Source organism: Myxocyprinus asiaticus, chromosome 23, assembly GCF_019703515.2.
Source record: "Myxocyprinus asiaticus isolate MX2 ecotype Aquarium Trade chromosome 23, UBuf_Myxa_2, whole genome shotgun sequence".
NCBI classification, from domain to species: Eukaryota; Metazoa; Chordata; class Actinopteri; order Cypriniformes; family Catostomidae; genus Myxocyprinus; species Myxocyprinus asiaticus.
Window position 1 is genome coordinate 3,077,979 of NC_059366.1, and position 20,751 is coordinate 3,098,729.

The following is a 20,751-nucleotide window of genomic DNA, read 5'->3' on the forward strand; positions in this document are numbered from 1 at the left end:
CGACAGCGGTGAATGGGAGTTAATGGGAGACCACAGCAAATATTATTTTCACTTACCCAATTGCTCCAACAGCAAACAAAAAAATCCACTATTGCTTTTCAATTACTTTCCAGAAGAGGAAAAAATAGAGCAGTGGATTACGACTGTCAGATGCCAAATGTACTCTCATTCTCTCAGCAGCTGTATAAGAAACCCCCTCGCAGCTGTGGTTACTAATTTTTTAAAACTAATTCCAGGGTAATATAACACAAAGCATTATGTTATAAATGTACACTCAATATTTAAAAAATTGCTAATATAATTTTTTTTGCTAGATTTACGCTGCTAAATAAGGCGGAAACGTGTCATTACAGTCCGTGAAAAAGGTCTATTGCTTAATGATATACTGTAATTGACTCAATATCTTGCTTAATTAATCAGGGAGAAATGGTGTCTGCTTTCATTAAGGGAAGGGTAATGAATAAAATGTTGGCTGTCGATGTGTCATGGGTCTACACCCTGCTGTGAACTCACAAACACAAACTTTCTAAGTTTAGATGCAGACCATCGCTTGATGAATCTCTTGAGACTGTGTTTTGCAGCCCTCAGCCAACCATAATGCAGGCTGTAAACACTGTCATCATATTTCACTTTTATAGGAATTTTAAATCCATAAAATGACAATATTCACTGCAATTCCATACTAGTGCTACACTCAATATTTCTTTGAAGGCAATGGCAAAAAAAAAAAAAATCTAACTAATGCGTAATAGGGTATCACATTGTTAGCAGCATGCTAATGCCAAACTCTATTGAAATCAGTTGTTGAGTCTCACTTGCTCTTCACTTTAAGAGTGCTATTTGTATGACACACAGAGTTTCTGTCTATGTACGCCACTGCAAATTGTTCAGTTAAGAGCAGAGGTTTGAATCTTCATCTTACGATTCTCGATGCATCACGATGCATCTTGCCCTACATTTTTTTTTTTTATTAATACACACACTCAGTATTAAATAGTATTTCATTTTACATTCAGAATTTATCGATCTCTAGCCTATAACTATAACCATAACTATCTGTTGCTGGTCCAGGATGGCTACATGAGATATCTGCTTCTGTGAGAGTGCAGATGTCAGCTTCTCCTTTCCACACCATACGTGATGGTAAAGTGACACAAATAGCAGGGTTTCTGCTTAAGAAATCAATTAAGCATCTCGTACACGTTGTTTGTTGACGTGCTACAAGGAATAAACTCTCCTGTTGCTATGTGCTTGAGTTTGTGAATTAATTTCAGGAACACAGTTTCTGGACGATGGTAGTGTGGTTGATACAACCAGTCTGCAATCAGTTCTGTAGTGTGCACGCACATTAGTGACACTGCGCTGCCCGGTTTAAATTTAAGTCAGAATCGATTCTGAATTTTTGAGAATCAATTCAGAATCGTTAGAGAAAGAATCTCAATGCATTGCATTTCTCCCACCCCAACTTAAGTGGTTCCATGTAGCTGCCTATGTAGGCAGTAGACTGCAAGGTAGCTTACTAGGTTAAAGAACTGAGCAGATATCTACTAAAAAAATCCACAAAGAAATTGTTGCCAAATATTGCCAATTGTTCCGTCTACCACTTTTCTGTACCCCAAGAATTTGAATAGCAACAAATGTACTGCCTAATAGCAAATGTCTATTGCATCACATTTTGTCTGGATGTATATCAGTCTTATCTTACCTGACTTCACAGGAGTGAACACTCAACTCTTTGTGCAACAGGCCGCTGGTCAAGTTGTACACAAGCACAGAGCCATTGCTTGTACCTAAGGGGTGAAAACACAACATACACACACACACACACACACACACAGGTCTGATCATCAGAAAAAAGGCACTTTGACTAAGAAAGGTTACAAAAAATAGCAAACCAATTTACCTGGGCATGACTTGTGTGTGTGTGTGGGTATGTAGATGTAAGGAGATTTTAAGAGAATGACCAAGAGACAATTATAGAAGCTAAGATCTTGGTTTTTACTCTTTAGTATCAGGTCTACAAATGCACATGATATATTACAAAATATGAAATATGATAAAAATATGAAACTGCTCAGATACAATACTTATGCGATTTTGCAATATTCAGTATTGTAATACAATGTTTATGAACCAAAAGCTAAACAAAGGTGGGGACCTGGGTAGCTCAGTGGTAAAATACACTGGCTACCACCCCTGGAGTTCGCTAGTTCGCTAGTTCGAATCCACGGGTGTGCTGAGTGACTCCAGCCAGGTCTCGTAAGCAACCAAATTGGCCCGGTTGCTAGGGAGGGTAGAGTCACATGGGGTAACCTCCTCGTGGTCGCTATAATGTGGTTTGTTCTCGGTGGGGCGCGTGGTGAGTTGAGTGTGAAGCCTCCACACGCGCTATGTCTCCGTGGCAACGCGCTCAACAAGCCACGTGATAAGATGCACGGGTTGACTGTCTCAGATGCGGAGGCAACTGGGATTCGTCCTCCGCCACCCGGACTGAGGCGAATCACTATGCGACCACTTAGAGCACTGGGAGTTGGGCATTCCAAATTGGGAGAAAAAGGGGAAAATCCCCCCCCCCCAAAAAAAAGCTAAACAAAGAGCATTCGGTAAGTTACTTCAATAAGTATTCTATTACAAATTACTTCTTTAAAATTGTAATCTGATTACTGACTTTACTGATTACTTCAGTGAAAAAGTAATCACATTCCTAATTACTTTTACTTTCTAGACACACTTTTAACAGAAAAAAAAAAATTCTTAACACTCAGTAACTGTAATCTGATAAGATAGAATTTAATATGTAATGTGATCCACTACTTTTGAACGAAAAATTATTTGAATACAATACCGATTACTTTGCAATTAGATTTCACCCAACACCGTATACAAATATATATATATATATATATATATATATACTGTATAAAGAAAAAACACTGCAAACTACGATGATCAATAAGGAAAAAATTTTCATGATGCTAACTAATTGGCCATAACCACTGCTGTCCACAAAAATATATAATGAATACATCATTTGATTTACTAATAATGTTTCATATGTAATTTTCCAGGAAAAATGCTGCTTGTGTCTGTTCAAAGTGTCTGTTCCTAATGTAAAGACACAAGGGCAGCTTGAAAAATTTTAGATAGCAGTCATAAACTTTTAATTGCACTGTCTCTTTATGTAGCAAATATTCTGAGAGTTTAATTTTAACTGTCGTTATTTGCTTGTAATGAGAAGTGAGAGTGTGTTTGTGAGTTCAGTGAGTGCGTATGATGTCTTTGTGTGATTGTGTGAGACAGAATGAGGGAAATAATAGGTGATAATGTCTGTCTTCTACTTTATACAGTATTTCTCTGCATGTCCATAATCAGTGTTAATTTTACAGTTAAGTTTACAGTAATGTCCATAGAATTGAATCACCGACTCTATTCTTAATACACAGCTTTCCTGACCAACCTCTGGGCGGCGCCATGATATTTCTGATTGCCGCTGGACTGTTTTCTGGTTCCAGTCCTTAAAAGAAACAATGTTAAAAACTACCAAAACAAGCGATCCAGATGGAGAACGAATATTTTAATTTGGAGTAAAAATGAATTAGGCTCAATTTAACTTAACATAACTAACTTTGACCATTGCTTCATGTCATATACCCACTTCTTAAATTTTGATGGCTAAGGCACTGTCAAAAAACAGTCATCACAACTGTATAGTACAGGCACTATGGAGCAACATGTTTTTTTATTTGGCCTTTTTTTTTTTTTTTTTACCAATTTAAATTTTTGGCATGAATCGCACTGAAGGCCTAGACTTAAAATGCCAGGCCGCCACTGCTAAACAGTAATAAACTAAAAATTAACAAAAGTAGCAGAAATACACAAAATTTACAGTTTTGTCTTTCACAGTTTTTTGCGACTCTAACAGCATCCTCTGAGGACAAAATCCTCTGATGATCTTCATGTTTGCTAGTATTCAGCGCCAGATATTTGAGAAAGTATGTATTCACATGGCTTGTTGAAGCAAAGTGACATAACTTTTAATGCAAATGTATATCTTTAGATGAATTCCATAAATATATTCCATCAAAGTTTTTGTGCATGCCTTCTTAACGAACAAAAAAATACACCTCATGCAAGCGTATATGTCTTTTCTGTGCATTTGGATAGTTTATTCTCATCTTTGTATTTCCATCTAGTATTTTTTATGCGATATCCAAATATGCACGTCAACATATGTTGATGGAAACCCAGCTAATGTCACTGTCCATTACACAGTCTGCTCAGTCTAAACATATCACTCATGCAGCAGTGAGTTTAGAGCAGCAGAACTGAAAGACTGTAAATGAGGCAGTCTGACTGAAAGTGAAGTGTTGAGCTGAGAGAGTTTGATGGCTAGAGCACTGAGGCTGTGTGACATTTTTGTATTTTTTATTTGTTGGTGTGAGTGCAGAGCTGCACAGATATAATGATTTATCAATATCTACTTCTCACAACTTTGCAGTGATACTTTAGATCCTTGCATCCCTATTTATTTGTGTATTCATATCCTTTTCTACAGTTTTTACTGGCAGTGACGCAAAACTTAGAGTTTGCACTGCTGCAACATCAAAATCACTCAACACTGTTTGATGATGATTAAGTGTCCTGTAATAACAATAATACATCAACAAGCATATCATCACAGTCCCAGTGGGTCAGAAGTTTACATACAATTTGTAAGTATTTGGTAGCATTGCCTTTATATTGTTTAACTTGGGTCAAGTGTTTTGGGTAGCATTCCACAAGCTTCTCACAATAAGTTGCTGGAATTTTGGGCCATTCCTCCAGACAGAACTGTGTAACCGAGTCAGGTTTGTAGGCCTCCTTGCTCGCACATGCTTTTTCAGTTCTGCCCACACATTTTCTATCAGACTGAGGTCAGGGCTTTGTGATGGCCACTCCAATACCTTGACTTTGTTGTCCTTAAGCCATTTTGCCACAACTTTGGAGGTATGCTTGGCGTCATTGTCCATTTGGAAGACCCATTTGCGACCGAGCTTTCTTCATGGCTGAGTCTTGAGATGTTGCTTCAATATATCCACATCATTTTCCTTCCTCATGATGCCATCTATTTTGTGAAGTGCACCAGTCCTTCCTGCAGCAAAGCACCCCCACAACATGATGCTGCCACCCCCATATTTCACGGTTGGGATGGTGTTCTTTGACTTGCAAGCCTCACCCTTTTTCCTCCAAACATAACGATAGACATTATGGCCCAAAAGTTCCATTTTTGTTTCATCAGAACAGAGGAAATTTCTCCAAAAAGTAAGATATTTGTCCCCATGTGCACTTGCAACTGTAGTCTGGCTTTTTTATGCCGGTTTTGGAGCACTGGCTTCTTTCTTGCTGAGCAGCCTTTCAGGTTATGTAGATACAGGACTTGTTTTACTGTGGATATAGATACTTGTCTACCCGTTTCCTCCAGCATCTTCACAAGGTCCTTTGCTGTTGATTTGGGATTGATTTGCACTTTTCACACCAAACTACGTTCATCTCTAGGAGACAGAATGCGTCTCATTCCTGAGCAGTACGATGGCTGCGTGGTCCCATGGTGTTTATACTTGCATACTATTGTTTGTACAGATGAATGTGGTACCTTCGGGCATATGGAAATTGCTCCCAAGGATGAACAAGACTTGTGAAGGTACACAATTTTTTTTTCTGAAGTCTTCGCTGATTTCTTTTGATTTTTCCCATGATGTCAAGCAAAGAGGAACCGAGTTTGAAGGTAGGTGTTAAAATATATCCTCAGGTACACCTCCAATTCAGTACATCTCCTATCAGAAGCTAATTGGCTAATTGTCTAAAGGCTGGACATCATTTTCTGGAATTTTCCAAGCTGCTTAAAGGCACAGTTAACTTAGTGTATGTAAACTTCTGACCCACTGGAATTGTGATATAGTCAATTAAAAATTAAACAATATGTCTGTAAACAATTGTTGAAAAAATTACTTGTGTCATGAACAAAGTAGATGTCCTAAACGAATTGCCAAAACTATAGTTTGCTAATATTAAATCTGTGGATTGGTTAAAAAGTGAGTTTTAATGACTTCAACTGTAAGTGAAACTGACTCACTCATAGATCATCATTTCAAGTTCATTTTGAATCAGACGTGACTAAAAGTGGTGATGAGAGTTGTTTATTTTGTCAATACTCTGTCAATTTCCACCAGGTTGATCCATTCAGGCTGATTTATGGACCATTTGCAAGAATGAGAGGCGGGCATTATTTGATTGACAGCATAAACAGCTAATCACAGAGCGATGGACGGACCTCCTCCTCTTACATGACTTTTCACCTATTTTTCTCCCTTCCCTCCTCACAATCACATGATGCTCAGGACAGTGTTACTTCATATTTATTTATTTTTTTATCTCGTATTTTATAATATTTGTTTTGTTCATCTGTACTTGAATTTATCTAAAGTTTTTGAGTAAGCACTGCCTTTCTTGCATCCCTGGTGCATGGCCACTTCTGTCAGATGTAAGTGCATGGCAGACTGTTTTTTCACGAAATCAGAGTTTCATAAGACAAGGGACAGTAATTTAAGACATGAGTGATTCAGACAGATTAACATTCACTTCATCTCTCTCTGAGTAGCCCAGACTCTGGGTTATGGGTCACAACCTCTAACAGTTCCTATGCAGACCAGACTGATTTATACTGGTTTATCTAAAATGGTACAATTGTGTAGCTTCAAACGGCACCCCAGCAGAATCAATCACAGATGGAGTTTCTCAACCTCAAGTGCTAAAATGATGACTTGTCAAGATCTCTTCTTTGAGGCTCTGTAATGAAGACCAAAATAGCTATTGGGAATGAATAGTCAAAGGTTCTGGTGCAATGCAGCAGAGGGAGAGAGAAAGCCTGAAGTGCTGTACCAATTTTTGGCAGGGATACTCTTTTCAAGGTAATGACAACTACAGCGTGCTTGCTAAAGTGGTGAACAGTCAGGACCATCAGAGAAGGGCTGACAAAAAGGGGGATGGAAAAGTTATTCAAAAGTTATTAAACGTTCTTTAATCCTTTAAAAAAGAAAATTGGGACGAAAAAAACGTAAATGTAGGGTTGAGAATCGAGAAGCTTTTTTTTATTTATTTTTTTAAATACCAGATTTTACCAGAATACCACATTATTATGATTTTGTTCAATAATAATAATAATAATAATGTTTTATTTATATACCACCTTTCAAAAATCCAAGGTTGCTTTACAGAAATGTCAAACAAAACAAAAACATAAATACAGAGCACAAGAAACATGATATAAAAAAAAAAAATTAAAAAAAAAACACATTTGAAAGTGAAATTAATTTTGAAAATAACATGAAAAAATATGTTTTGAGAATTTTTTTTTTAAATCAGACAGAGAAGGTGCTGCCCTGAGATTTGGAGGGAGTGAATTCCAAAGTCTAGGGGGAGCCACACTAAAAGACCTAGCACACATTGAAGCTAGTCAAAATTTTGCAACAGCCAAAAAGCCAGCATCAGAGGACCTAAGAGAACATAGTGGGGAATAAACCTGGAGTAGCTCAGCTAGATATTGAGGCGCAAGATTATTAAGAGCTTTGCAAGAGAGAATGAGGATCTTATACTGTATACGCTGAATGATAGGCAGCCAGTGAATGATAGGCAGCCAGTGTAGGTTTAGGTGGCTAGCCAGGTAAGTTTTATTTTAGCCTGGTAAATTTAGCTCAGATCCAACCCTGCATTTTTGATACCATAAAGGTGGGTCAGCTTTTGACCAATGGCCAAATGTGCTCTAAGTCCTCATGGTGGCATAGTAACTCGTCTCAATCCGGGTGGCGGAGGACAAATCTCAGTTGCCTCTGCATCTGAGACCGTCAATCCTCGCATCTTATCTCATGGCTTGTTGAGCGCGTTACTGCGGAGACCTTGTGCGTGTGGAGGCTTCACGCTATTATCCGCGGCATTCACGCACAACTCACCACACCCACCAAGAGCGAGAACCACACATTATAGCGACCACGAGGAGGTTACCCCATGTGACTCTACCCTCCCTTAGCAACTGGGCCAATTTGGTTGCTTGGGAGACCTGGCTGGAGTCACTCAGCATGCCCTGGATTCAAACACAGGACTCCAGGGGTGATAGACAGTGTCTTTATTCACTGAGCTACCCAGGCCCGCGGTGTTCATCATCACTGAAATTTGTGCTCCACGACTAACCTGCTCTGGAGCAGGTTTTTTTCCGGGTAACACAGTGGTTCCCAAAAAGGGGGCACACCCCCCCTGGGGGCCGCAGAGAGATCGGAAGGGGGAGGCGTAAAATTTTTTCTAGGTTGAATTTTTGATTGACTTAAAATAGGCTTCAGTACTGAAGTACTGTGGTGGTGTAGTGGACTAAAGCACTGAACTGGTAAGTCCTTTAGTGTCTGTGAGTATCAATATGCTTCATCTCCTTTAGAAAATATGAATAAAAGGTCATTCACAATTACCTTCTGTCTCCATGACGTTAACCTCTGCATTATTGAAGTGGGAAAAAAGCGTGTTCCCGGTTAATGCAGTGGTTATACCTTGTAGACATTTTCGATAGGCTGAATCTATTGAACACATCAATGCATGGGAGAGATGCCAACATCTTGCTTCTTTCAGACAAAGTCACTGCATTCGCTGGCAAACAGGATCTTTGGCGTGTTCAGTTGATTAATAAAAATGTTGATGTTGATGTTTCCCAACTTCGTTGACTGTGTGCAAGAGACCAGGATAAATATCTCTCCTTTGATAGACACAATCTATCACCATGTTGATGGACTGAAACAACAACTCAGCAATTATTTCAGTGAGGATTTGTTTGGGTCAGAGACCCCTTCAGTTGCCCAGGCAAAGACCTTACAAATCGAAATGGAGGAGCAGTTAGTCGAATTAAAGAGCGACACCAGATTGCGACACCATATCTCTTGCTCTCTACCCTCGTTTTGGTTGACTGTGATGACTGAATATCCTCAGTTGTCTGATGCCACCATAAAATTACTCCTTCCATTTGCCTCAACTTATCTATAATTGAAAACTTGGTTGCATCCACACCAGGTCATGAAGAGCTAACAAAACTTATCGAAACATCAAAAGCAACAACAAAAATGTTAGATCCAATACCAACTAAGCTCTTAAAAGAGGTGTTCCCTGTAATCTCAGAAACTCTTCTTAATATTAACTTCTCGCTATCCTTAGGACATGTCCCAAGAAACTTTAAAATGGCAATTTTCAAACAGCTTATTAACCCTTTCATACATACCATCACACATATGTGACAGTTAATAACTGGGCCCCGCAGAGTAGTGTCACACATACAGTATGTATTTCTGCAACAGCCTGTTATATTACAAGCTGCCAGATTCAAATTGGCTTTCAAGCCAACACAGGCTGCGCTGGTCAAGCGTCTGTAATTTATATTCTCTCAAACAGTTACCCATATAGTCTTTCGAAGCACATGATATGTTTATTTTATACACATACATCCAACTCATCACCAAAGTACCAAGATAAATATACATCTCATATACGTACAGTCAATACATCAAACACGATCTTCCTCTGAGGCGTGCTGCCATTGTTTATATAAGTAGCGGTTGTCATTCGTCACACAAACAGCTACTCAAAGAGTCTTTTCAAGCATGTAATATAACAGTACATAACAGATAACAGATTTGTATTAGATTGCACTACGTATGTGTATGTATGTGTGTGTCTGTGAGTATGTACTGTAGGGCTTTACTGGTTGTTTAGATCAGTGTTACTATCAGAAATAATTGGTAATTATTTCTGTAGTTATTAATCAATATTTAAATTAATTAATTGGATCTAACTCATTAAAACCTCATATGGGACTCCAGTAAATGTAGTGTGCTACGTTTAGGAGCAAGTTTGGTTATTAGCAATAATTAATAATTATCAAAGATAATTATTAATTATAAAAATCAATAGAACATTGATGAGAATCAATGTTAGCTTTTTTTAATCCTTTAAAATCAACACTTATCAAAGATAATCGTTAATTGTTAACATCGATGAAATGTTAAATTTAACACTAGCTTATTGATCATTCAAATTCAATCAAAGATAATTATCAATGATCAAAAATCAATAGAATATTAATAAGGATTAACATTGACGGGGCACAACCCTGGAATCAGGGATTAATAACCAAATATTAAAACAGTCTCAATATTAGATTGTTTTCTTAGGAAAATCGACATCCGAAGAATATCGATTTTCGGGGAAAAAAAAACAATGAATGAAGGTTTGAATCCGAGCACTGACATCCCGTCAGCATGACACAGGCGTATGCAAAACATACCAAAACACTTCTCTTTGTAATATAAACAAAGTTTATTTATGCAGTAATATCAATTAATAATTAATTAATACAATGCAGTCAATAAACTTCCGCCTTACAACTACAAACTAAACAGTGATATGATTAGATATGGAAATAAAAAGAATCCTATAACACATAAGGTGTGTGTGTATCAGTGTGTGTGTGTGTGTGTGTGTGTCAGTGTGGTTAGTGAGAGAGAGAGAGAGATTATTAAGTGACAGACCGAAAGCTGATTTCGCGATAGCTGGAGATAAAGCAGCCGTGTTCATCACTCAGAGACGCGGTTTTACGAGCGGGGCTCGTAAAAGTCCTGTGTTATTTGACTCTAATGGATGAACTCAGTTGCTGTCTCACCCGCGATGGCGAAAATGCACAACAATCCAATTTGGTTGGACCACAATACAGCAAAACAAATTTGTGATAATTAATACCCTGAGTATTAATAATTAGCGGACATGGCGGTCCGTAAACTGTACAAGCAAAAACCTTGAAACATAAGAATAACACGCTATAATATTCTATCTCTGCCCAGACGTAACCTCTTACTTGAATCGCATGAGGACACAGGTAGAATGTGTTTTCCTCCGTCCTTTAACTTTGACCCGGTTCCTTGAGGCTCGTGTGATGACGGGAGGCCGTTTCCTCGCGCTGTCGGCGGGCGGTACGGCTGTTGATTCTCGGCGGGCTGGCAGAGAACTCAAAAATGTCGACTTGATTGAAGATGGAAAAGAAATCTTTAATCTCTTCACTTCTGTAGGCCAACGGATGAAGATGCGAATTGCTCGGCGGTCTCCTTCGGATCCGTTAGAGTGTTCGGTGGAACACAGAGTAATCTCAACTCGTCCAGCGAGATGGAGATTGTATGGCTACAGTTTCAAGTCGGACATTACTTCCTTATGCCACGAGGCTGCACCGGAGAGCAGCAAAAAGCTACGTCTGTATTCGGTGAACTAAGTCGCTGGAAGCAACTCTGGAAGCATTTCAGAATTATTTGAAGTCCTGATGATGTCATGTTTGAGGGACGTTCTATGGTGTGCCTCATCCAATAGGAGTTGAGAGCTCGATCCTTTAGAGGGCAAGGCTTCATGGATCTGTAGTCTGTTTTGGACTCCCTTTGTTTGATTTTGGCGCGATTTTTATCAGTAAAATTTACGACTTAGAAGGAGGGGGCTTGAGGAATGTTTTTATGACTGTTAGGCCTGCCTTTGTCTTCTATCTGAATACATGAGGCCCAACAGTACGTATAACTATTTTTTATTTTTTATTATTATCTATATCTTGCTGCTGTTTGTGTATTGTTTTTGTATTGTTGTATACTGGAAGCTCCTGTCACCAAGACCAATTCCTTGTATGCGTAAGCATACTTGGCAGTAAAGCTGATTCTGATTCTGATGTTTATTTTATGTAACAAATGGCCAAATTGTCACCGAAGTACCACGATAACAGATCACAGCTTATATATGCACAGCCATCACATCTAAACACGATCTTCCCATGCACGCAGCCATGTCTGCTTATTAGGTACAGATTAGGTCACAAAAGCAACACGATAACAGTTTAAAACTCGAATACTCGCAGTGAACAAATGCTGAGTGTGATTATCACGCAGCCACGTCTGTTTATTTTAGTGCTTGTCTCACACACACAATGTCTGAGATGTCACACAGTGCATAGGCAAACCGGACTGCTGATATAACTCACTCTAGGGGGCACTGCAGGGGAATTTATACCCTACTCATGAAAAGGTTAAGAAGCCACAACTTGATCCTGGAGAATTGGCTAATTATAAACCGATTTCAAATCTCACATTTATGTCGAAAATACTAGAAAAGGTAGCATCCTTCCAACTATGTTCATTTCTACAGAGAAATGGTATATATGAACAATTTCAGTCAGGATTTAGGACCCATCACAGTACAGAAACTGCACTTATCAGAGTTTCAAATGACTTGCTCTTATCATCTGATCGCAGATGCATTTCCCTTCTAGTGCTTTTAGATCTTAGTGCTGCCGTCGACAACATAGATCACGACATTCTCTTGGATAAGCTTGAATCTTATGATGGCATTTGTGGACTTGCATTAGCATGGTTTAGGTCCTATTTAGCAGACCGCTACCACTTTGTCTGTGTAAACAAGGAATTTTCAAATCAAACAAAAGTTAACTACGGACTGCCACAGGGATCAGTTTTAAGGCCTCTGCTGTTCTCCTTATATACTGTATGTTTCCCCTGGGAGATATTAACAGGAATCTTGGAATAAGTTTCCACTGTTATGCTGACGATACCCAACTTTATATTTCTTAGAAACCCGATATTCACAATTCTCCAAATTAGCAGAGTATCAATGAAATCAATGATTTGATGGCCAGAAATGTCCTTCTACTCATTTCTGACAGAGGTACTAAGTATTGGACCAAAAACCTCTAAAAAAATAAGCCTCTAAACTATAATTTGAATCTCGATGGATGTACTGTTATGTTGTCCTCTACAGTGAAGAACTTGTGTTATATTTGATACCAATCTGTCCTATGAAAATCAAATTTCCAATATTTGTAGAACAGCATTCTTCCACAGAAATACTGCTAAGTCACGAAACATACTCTCTGTTGCTGATGCTGAAAAACTAATTCATGTGTTCATGACCTCAAGACTAGATTATTGTTGTAGGACTTTAAGTGCACCAGGCAGCGAAACATTACAAATGACACACAAAGCAATAAGTGAACCTTCTGGAAGAATGACCTTAGGGCCTTTCCAGGCCATAAATCTATGAATCTATAGATCTGGTGCTCAAAGTCTCTCTCAGCTGCATCCTGTGACCCTTCACTAAACAAAAGAACTGTGATAAATTTGCACTCCCCTTGGGGAGTGCCCTGTTGAGAGATTTACGTTTCTTTCAGGTTGTTGATTTGAGATAATTAATGGTTGTGCCAAATGGCTGGTCAGGAGATTAGCTGTTCTGCTAAACAGCTTGATTCAAAACAAAAGGGCCATTGGTCAAGGAGGCCCTGCACCCCACGGGACAGTGACACAGGGCAGACTCAGTATGACCTTCTGAACTTTTCCACACAGCCCTACTCTCTGTGCATGTGGGACCAAACGTACAAGCTCATTTTATACACCAGGATATGAAGAAGGAGATCTGAATCTGTGTAATTTCAAGACTGGGTTTACGAACATTTTACCCTCTTAAACACATGGAACTAACATTGTTCTTGTCTTTCTCATATGTATATCTACCTTAAATATTGTCAGACTACCTCATGTAATGTTATCCTTTAACCATATGATTTATTCTTATTACTCTTTTAATCGCTTATCATGAATGTTATTACCATTGCAATTATTATTATTACACTCATGTTTGGTATCTATGAAGTCCATAGTTAATTTCCAGAATGGTGATGTTGGGTAAAATCCTATAACTTGCATTGTATTGTTGCTATCAAAGTTTAGGACTGAAATACCTTTAGTTAGAGAAGGAAACTAAGGAAAAGCACGTAACAAGAGAATGATATGCTAATTAACTTGAGGTGGGAAAAGCTGTTTATGCCCCACGGTCAAGCTGATTTCTGACTGGTCATATCTTCTGGGTTGTGCCCAGTCAGAAAGGTTAAAACCTCATGACAATGAACGAACCATTGAGTGGAGTCGAGTTGATGCTGAAACAGAGTCCACGCCTACTAAGAATCTACGCTGAACACAAAGTCTACGCTAAGCACCGAATCTACACTGAACACAATGTCTTCGCTGCGTCTACGTTTTCTTTTGAGCCATTAGCATTACCATCCAGTCTTTGTTTTCCACAAAGTCTTTCGCGATAGTGGTTTTCTTCGCCACAACTGCCTTCGGCCCTTGAACGCACCGCAGCAACCTGCCTTTGAATGAAACCCAGCTCATTCATTTCTCGACTCATTACTCCTGACTGGCATTTCTGACCACTCACGTCATCTTTGGCTCAACTCCCAGACCGCCAACACAACGAAACAAACAACTCATCAACTGACCAAGTAACCAAGTACAGTATTTCCATATCTCGCTAAACTGGCATATTAGATCAAAATCGATAACGCTATTGCGGGCTAATACGAAGGTGAAATGGATAGATTGATGGTTCGTTCTGTCATGGTTTGCTAAATTTCATACATTGCCATAACTCAATATTCTGCATTTCCAGTATTCCAAATCTTGTTTTTTCACCATTCACTTTGTATGTTTGTGTGTGTGCGCATGCTAGAATAGTTTATGTATTAGGTTTAGAATAGTTTAATAAGGTCTTGTTTGTATTCAAAGAGAAGTGTCTTGTACTTCATGCTCATAAAGTTAATGTCTTAAACTGTCTGATCCTGTTACTTGCTCATACACAGTGTTTACGCTAAATTTAGGATATTATTTCATTGGCCACAAGGTGATATTCCTCCCAGAATTGATAAAGTTTAACATATCTGTAGAAGAATATGTTGATTGGGTGTCACATATAAATTCCGTTAGATTCCCTAGAGATTAGATCATTATTCCCCTTTTAACCAATAATGAGATAAAATTCCTACATTGTAATGCATTACTGGGAGGATATCCTGAGTTCGGATTGGCTAAGAGCTACTTACAAGCGGTCTGCGATTGGCCAGTTGAGAAGTCTGTTTTATATAGCCTAATTAACCACAGTAAACAGAGGGACAGGCTGCAGGCACACTGCACGGGTTTGTTTGTATCTTGCTAGTCTGCTAAGCAATGCTTACTCCTCTATGCTCATCATTTTATCCTTTGCTATTTTACCGCATGCTTCTGTTTTTTTTCCCCGCTTTTCGACTGTTTCAACTGCATGTATACTACCTTGCGCATCGTTTTCTTTTATTTTCCCGCTTGTCCACATCTCGCTTTTCGACTGCGTGCATTCGTTTTCTCCTCTGTTTTACACTGATTATTGCATCAATCTCAAACACCTGCTGATCAAGAACCAACACAACAACAGCAAACAATTGCGTGAGGGATTCACATCGATCTCAAACCCTTGCCGCTCAAGAACAACCATAACAACAACAACAACAAACAACTGTGGTAAGTTATGGCATCTGCTCATGTTATTGCTTCCTGCACTGCATGTCACATGTTTCCTATAGCTTCATCTGTCAGAAGTGAGGGATTTACATGTGATAAATGTAAGGAATTAGTCAGACTGACGGAGAAGGAGAATGAGTTAGAGGCATGCATCCGAACACAAGTGGAGGTCAGTGAGAAAGAGAAGCCGGTAGATACTGTTTCGGATGTGGGTAGAACAGCGAGCAACACACTTTGGTTCTGGCTGTAGAGTCACCGCAACACGGCATTTGGGTGATGTCTCGGCGGCATACTTGCTCAGCGACACTCGCAAAACGATACCACTCTCCCATTCCTGCTAGGGTTTGCAATCGATTCTCCCCACTCAGTGATGCACCCACTGAGAATCATGTTGAAAGAGCCCTGGTTGTAGGAGATCTATTGTAAGGAATGTGGAAATAGAGACTCCAGCCACTATTGTTAAATACATTTCAGGGGCTCGGGTGTCTGACATCAGATCAAATTTACAAGTGCTATTGCTAAACACAGATTTTCTAAAATTGTTATTCATGTCGGCACTAACGATGTAACGATGCTTCGCCAGTCAGAGATTATTACAGATATTGTTAAACAGGTGTGTGAACTTGCAAAAACGAAAATAAGACACTGTAATATGCTCTGGCCCCAACCCTGCTCGTCATGGTGACGAGGTTTATAGTAGATTAATGTCACTGAATGGCTTGATGTCTGAGTGGTGTCCAGAGAATAGCATAGGATTTATAGACAACTGGAAGAGTTTTTGGGGTAGACCCGACCTGCTAAAGAGAGATGGACACCATCCCTCCAGGGAAGGTGCCACTCTCCTCTCTAGTAATTTGGCTCATAGTCTTAATAGTGATAGTATTTGATTGCGACGAGGATGAGGGCTTGGCTGGCGCTGAATCAGTTGATCAGAGGGAGAGCAAGATAAAGGGGAGCTGGAGATGCCAGTTCGAGAGAGAGACGCACGCGGCCGCGCTGCATGTGTGCCTCTGTGTCCTTATGTTTTATGTTGATTTAAGCTTATTTATATCATTAAAAGTTACATTTACTGTTCAGCCGGTTCCCACCTCCTCCTTGCCCATCCTTAACTGTTACAGTGGTGCCGAATCCCGGGAGGGAAGAGGGATGCTCTGTCATGGAGTGCTCGCCGCTGCCGTCCACCCTCAAGACTAGATTATTGTAATGCATTACAGGGAGAAGGTCCAGCAAGTTCAATAAATAAACTTCAATTGGTTTAAATATACAGCAGCCAGAGTGCTGACTAGAACCAAGAAATATGATCATATTAGCCTCATTTTATCATCATTACGTTGTCTACCTGTTAAATATTGTATTAATTTTAAAATTTTGATAACTATGTCAAAGCTTTGAATGGTCTAGCTCCACAGTATTTAAGTGACCTTCTACCACGCTATATTAAATCTCATTCATTATGACTGCAAAATTCTGGCCTATTAATAGTTCGTAGAATATCAAAATCCACAAAAGGAGGTAGATCTTTTTCCTATTTTGGCTCTTAAACTATGGAATAGTCTCCCTAACATTGTTCGGGACTCAGTCACACTCTCTCAGTTTAAGACTAAAGATTCATCTATTCAGCCAGGCATACACCTGATTTATCCATCAACTTATAATTAGACTGCTTTAGTTAGGTTTGCTGGAACTGGAAACACTTCTCATAATCTATAACTCTGCAATAAATTTAATGACATCTACGTTAATATTATCCTATTTGTTTCCCTGTCTCAACCTCGCGATTCATATTCCGAGGTTACCAGAGCCTACCAGATCCAGCTCCATTCCTGCTTGGTTTAGGACTTCACTGCTGATGTGATGATGACTAACTGCAGCTGGTGCCAGCCAGACATCACTTCAGTCTACTACAATCGACTATAGAGGATGAACTAATGCCAACTCCAACCGTAAGACATGGGATACTTCATGTGCCACTGCCTGAACTTTGGATTTAGGATGGACCTCACCGAACCTCACCGAAATTAACTGCCGGTTGAACTGCGATGCACCTCAATGATCTCTGCCAGCATCACCTTGATGGACTATACTCTTAAAAAGGAATACATAGACTATCAAGTAATTGCCAAAAAAAAACTTCATCAGCCAACTAACAAAGGACAATGCATTTATGTGAACTCCGCAGTTAATCCAGGATGGACTTCAAAAGACATTAGTCATTAATCTTTCAGTTCATACAAAATCTTTGTTTAAACACTGGCCCTTAACACTTACTTAGTTTACTAATTTTAAACCATGACTTGCACTACCCACAAAAACTAATATTGGCATTATATTCATGCTGTTTAGACAAAGGGGAACTGGCCTCCACAGTGAGCTTGGTTTCTCCCAAGGTTATTCAGTTTTGTGTTCCTTGCCACAGTTGCCTTCGGCTTGCTCACTGGGGTTTTAAATACAAATATTTACTTATTTATTTATTTTTATACACAATTTGCAATCATATTTTAATCAAACTGCACAACGATGACTCTAAGGATTTATAGATATTACAGTTTCATTTTCTGTTAAAGCATGATTTTCTGTAAAGCTGCTTTGAAACAATGTGTGCTGTGAAAAGTAAAAATGACTTGACTAAGTTTAAGATGACACAAACAAAAAGTTACTGATTGCACATTTAAGCTTTTAAAATTAATAAGCCTGCACGCTCTTGTTATTGACCTATACATATTCAAATCAGCTGTTTTTATATTTTTATCAAATTCACAATTTTTATTTCTCTCGAGTTCTCGCTGCAGCAGCTGTGGTTCCTCTTGCTGTGTACAGGGATTGTACAGCTTTTAGGAGTAAAATTCAAGCACTTTTCCAGCACTTTCAAGATACCAATCATCTTTTTCCAGCACCTTGAAGCTTTAAAAATTATTTCGTTCTAGCGGACAAAAATGCAATTACACACACACACACATATATACATACATACATATATACATGTGCATCAGAAAATTAGAATATCGTGAAAAAGTTCTTTTTTTTCCATAATTTAATTCAAAAAGTGGAACTTTCATATATTCTAGATTCATTACACATCAAGTGAAATATCTCAAGCCTTTTTTTGTTTTAATCTTGATGATTACGGCTTACAGCTCATGGAAATCAAAAATCCAGTATCTCAAAATATTAGAATAAAGAATTTAGAATACAGAAATGTCGACCTTCTGAGAAGTATGTTAATTTATGCACTTAATACTTAGTCGGGGCTCCTTTTGCATGAACTACTGCAAATAATTATTGCTCAGTGGTCCAAAGTCCTCTTTTCTGATGAAAGTAAATTTTGCATTTCATTTGGAAATCAAGGTCCCAGAGTCTGGAGGAAGAGTAGAGATGTCTGCTGGTGTTGGTCCACTGTGTTTTCTCAAGTCGAGACTCAATGCAGCCGCCTACAATGAGATTTTAGAGCACTTCATGCTTCCATCTGCTGACAAGCTTTATGGAGATGCTGATTTCCTTTTCCAACAGGACTTGGTACCTGCCCACAGTGCCAAAACTACTAGTAACTGGTTTGCTGACCATGGTGTTACTGTGCTTGATTGGCCAGCCAACTCGCCTGACCTGAACCCCATAAAGAATCTATGGGGTATTGTCAAGTGGAAAATGAGAGACACCAGACCCAACAATACAGACGAGCTGAAGGCCGCTATCTAAGCAACCTGGGCTCCATAACACCTCAGCAGTGCCACAGGCTAATTGCCTCCATGCCACGCCGCATTGATGCAGTAATTTGTGCAAAAGGAGCCCCGACCAAGTATTGAGTGCATAAATTAACATACTTCTCAGAAGGTCGACATTTCTGTATTCTAAATTCTTTATTCTAATATTTTGAGATACTGGATTTTTGATTTCCATGAGCTGTAAGCCGTAATCATCAAGACCAAAGCCTTGCATTAACACATAGATACAGTCGGCAGCACTGGATATCTATGAGGGCATGGTTTACCGTGGGGAAAAACATATCCTGGTTATTATGGTTACCCATTCATTCCTATGTGGAAAATCAAAAGATCAAATAAATTTGGCTATATTTTGAAAAAGTATGTGCGTGTTTTTTTCTTTCCTCTTCAAATAAAAGCAAAAATTCTAAAGTTTATATTTTTCATCAGCCATTTGATTAAAGGATTAAAGAAGACTGTGTTGAGAGAAAAAAAAAAAAAAAAAAGCAATTCAGTGATTCAATGAGACACAAAGCATTCTCATCTCTAAATTCAGTGTGAGATTGTTTTCCCCCCACACGACTGACAAGACTGCAATTATCAGACTGATTTGAAGAACATATTGAATATTATGAGTGATTTTAGCTGTTCTTACAGCTAAAATAAGTAAGGAATAAATGTATTCAGCCAGGCTGGAGCACACACTCAACAAGGCCTTAGAACATATAACATTGCTTGTTGGCAAAACATTTATCTGCAAGTATATAATCCTTCAAGGCATGTTTTCCACTGACAGTTGTAGGACCTTAGCATTGGAATCAGCAGAAGATTAAGAAAAGTATGCAGAGAGGCCTTTCATTCAGGAAAATTCCTCTAAGTATTAAAAAGCACGAAATTCGGACTGATGCCAGGAAGTCTGGAAGCGCCTCCAATAAATGAGCTAAGAGTCCATGAAATTGGGGTGCCTGTGGATTGTCAACTGTCTTACAGAACAAAAGGACGATTTTAAACCTGTCAGCTGAAGGAACGACCAGCCTCCAAAAAACACTTAGAACGAAGACATACTTTGTCCTTCGATATAACCAATTAGCTCAGCGAGTAAAGACGCTGACAACCATCCCTGGAGTCGCGAGTTCAAATCCAGGGCGTGCTGAGTGACTTCAGGCAGGTCTCCTAAGCAACCAAATTGACCCGGTTGCTAGGGAGGGTAGAGTCACATGGGGTAACCTCCTCATGGTCGCTATAATGTGGTTCTCACTCTCTGTGGGGCGCGTGGTGAGTTAGAATAGCATGAAGCCTCCACACATGCTATGTTTCCGCAGTAATGCGCTCAACAAGCCACGTGATAAGATGCAAGGATTGACTGTCTCAGACGTGAAGGCAACTGAGATTCGTCCTCCACCACCCGGCTTGAGGCGAGTCACTATTTCACCACGAGGACACCCTAGAGTGCATTGGGAATTGGGCATTCCAAATAAAAAATAAATAAATAAAAAAATAAAAAAAGAATGTTTGGGATTAGGTGAAACTAAAGGGTTCATAGCATTTTGCATTATCAATACACGTTATAAGAAAAATGCACTGGGCACTATTAACAAATCAAATTCAAAACACTCCAGAGA

At 39.1% G+C, this 20,751-nt stretch overlaps 1 protein-coding gene across 3 annotated transcripts in view; it reads right to left on the reverse strand.

Annotated features, from left to right (window-relative positions):
• wdr11 (WD repeat domain 11) overlaps positions 1–20,751 on the reverse strand; it is a 175,367-nt gene that overhangs the window by 78,285 nt on the left and 76,331 nt on the right. For all 3 annotated transcript variants that reach the window (XM_051650869.1, XM_051650868.1, XM_051650870.1), the window contains exon 11: positions 1,706–1,790. In XM_051650869.1, coding sequence (XP_051506829.1) covers positions 1,706–1,790 — 85 coding nt within the window. The remainder of the gene's footprint in view (positions 1–1,705; positions 1,791–20,751) is intronic.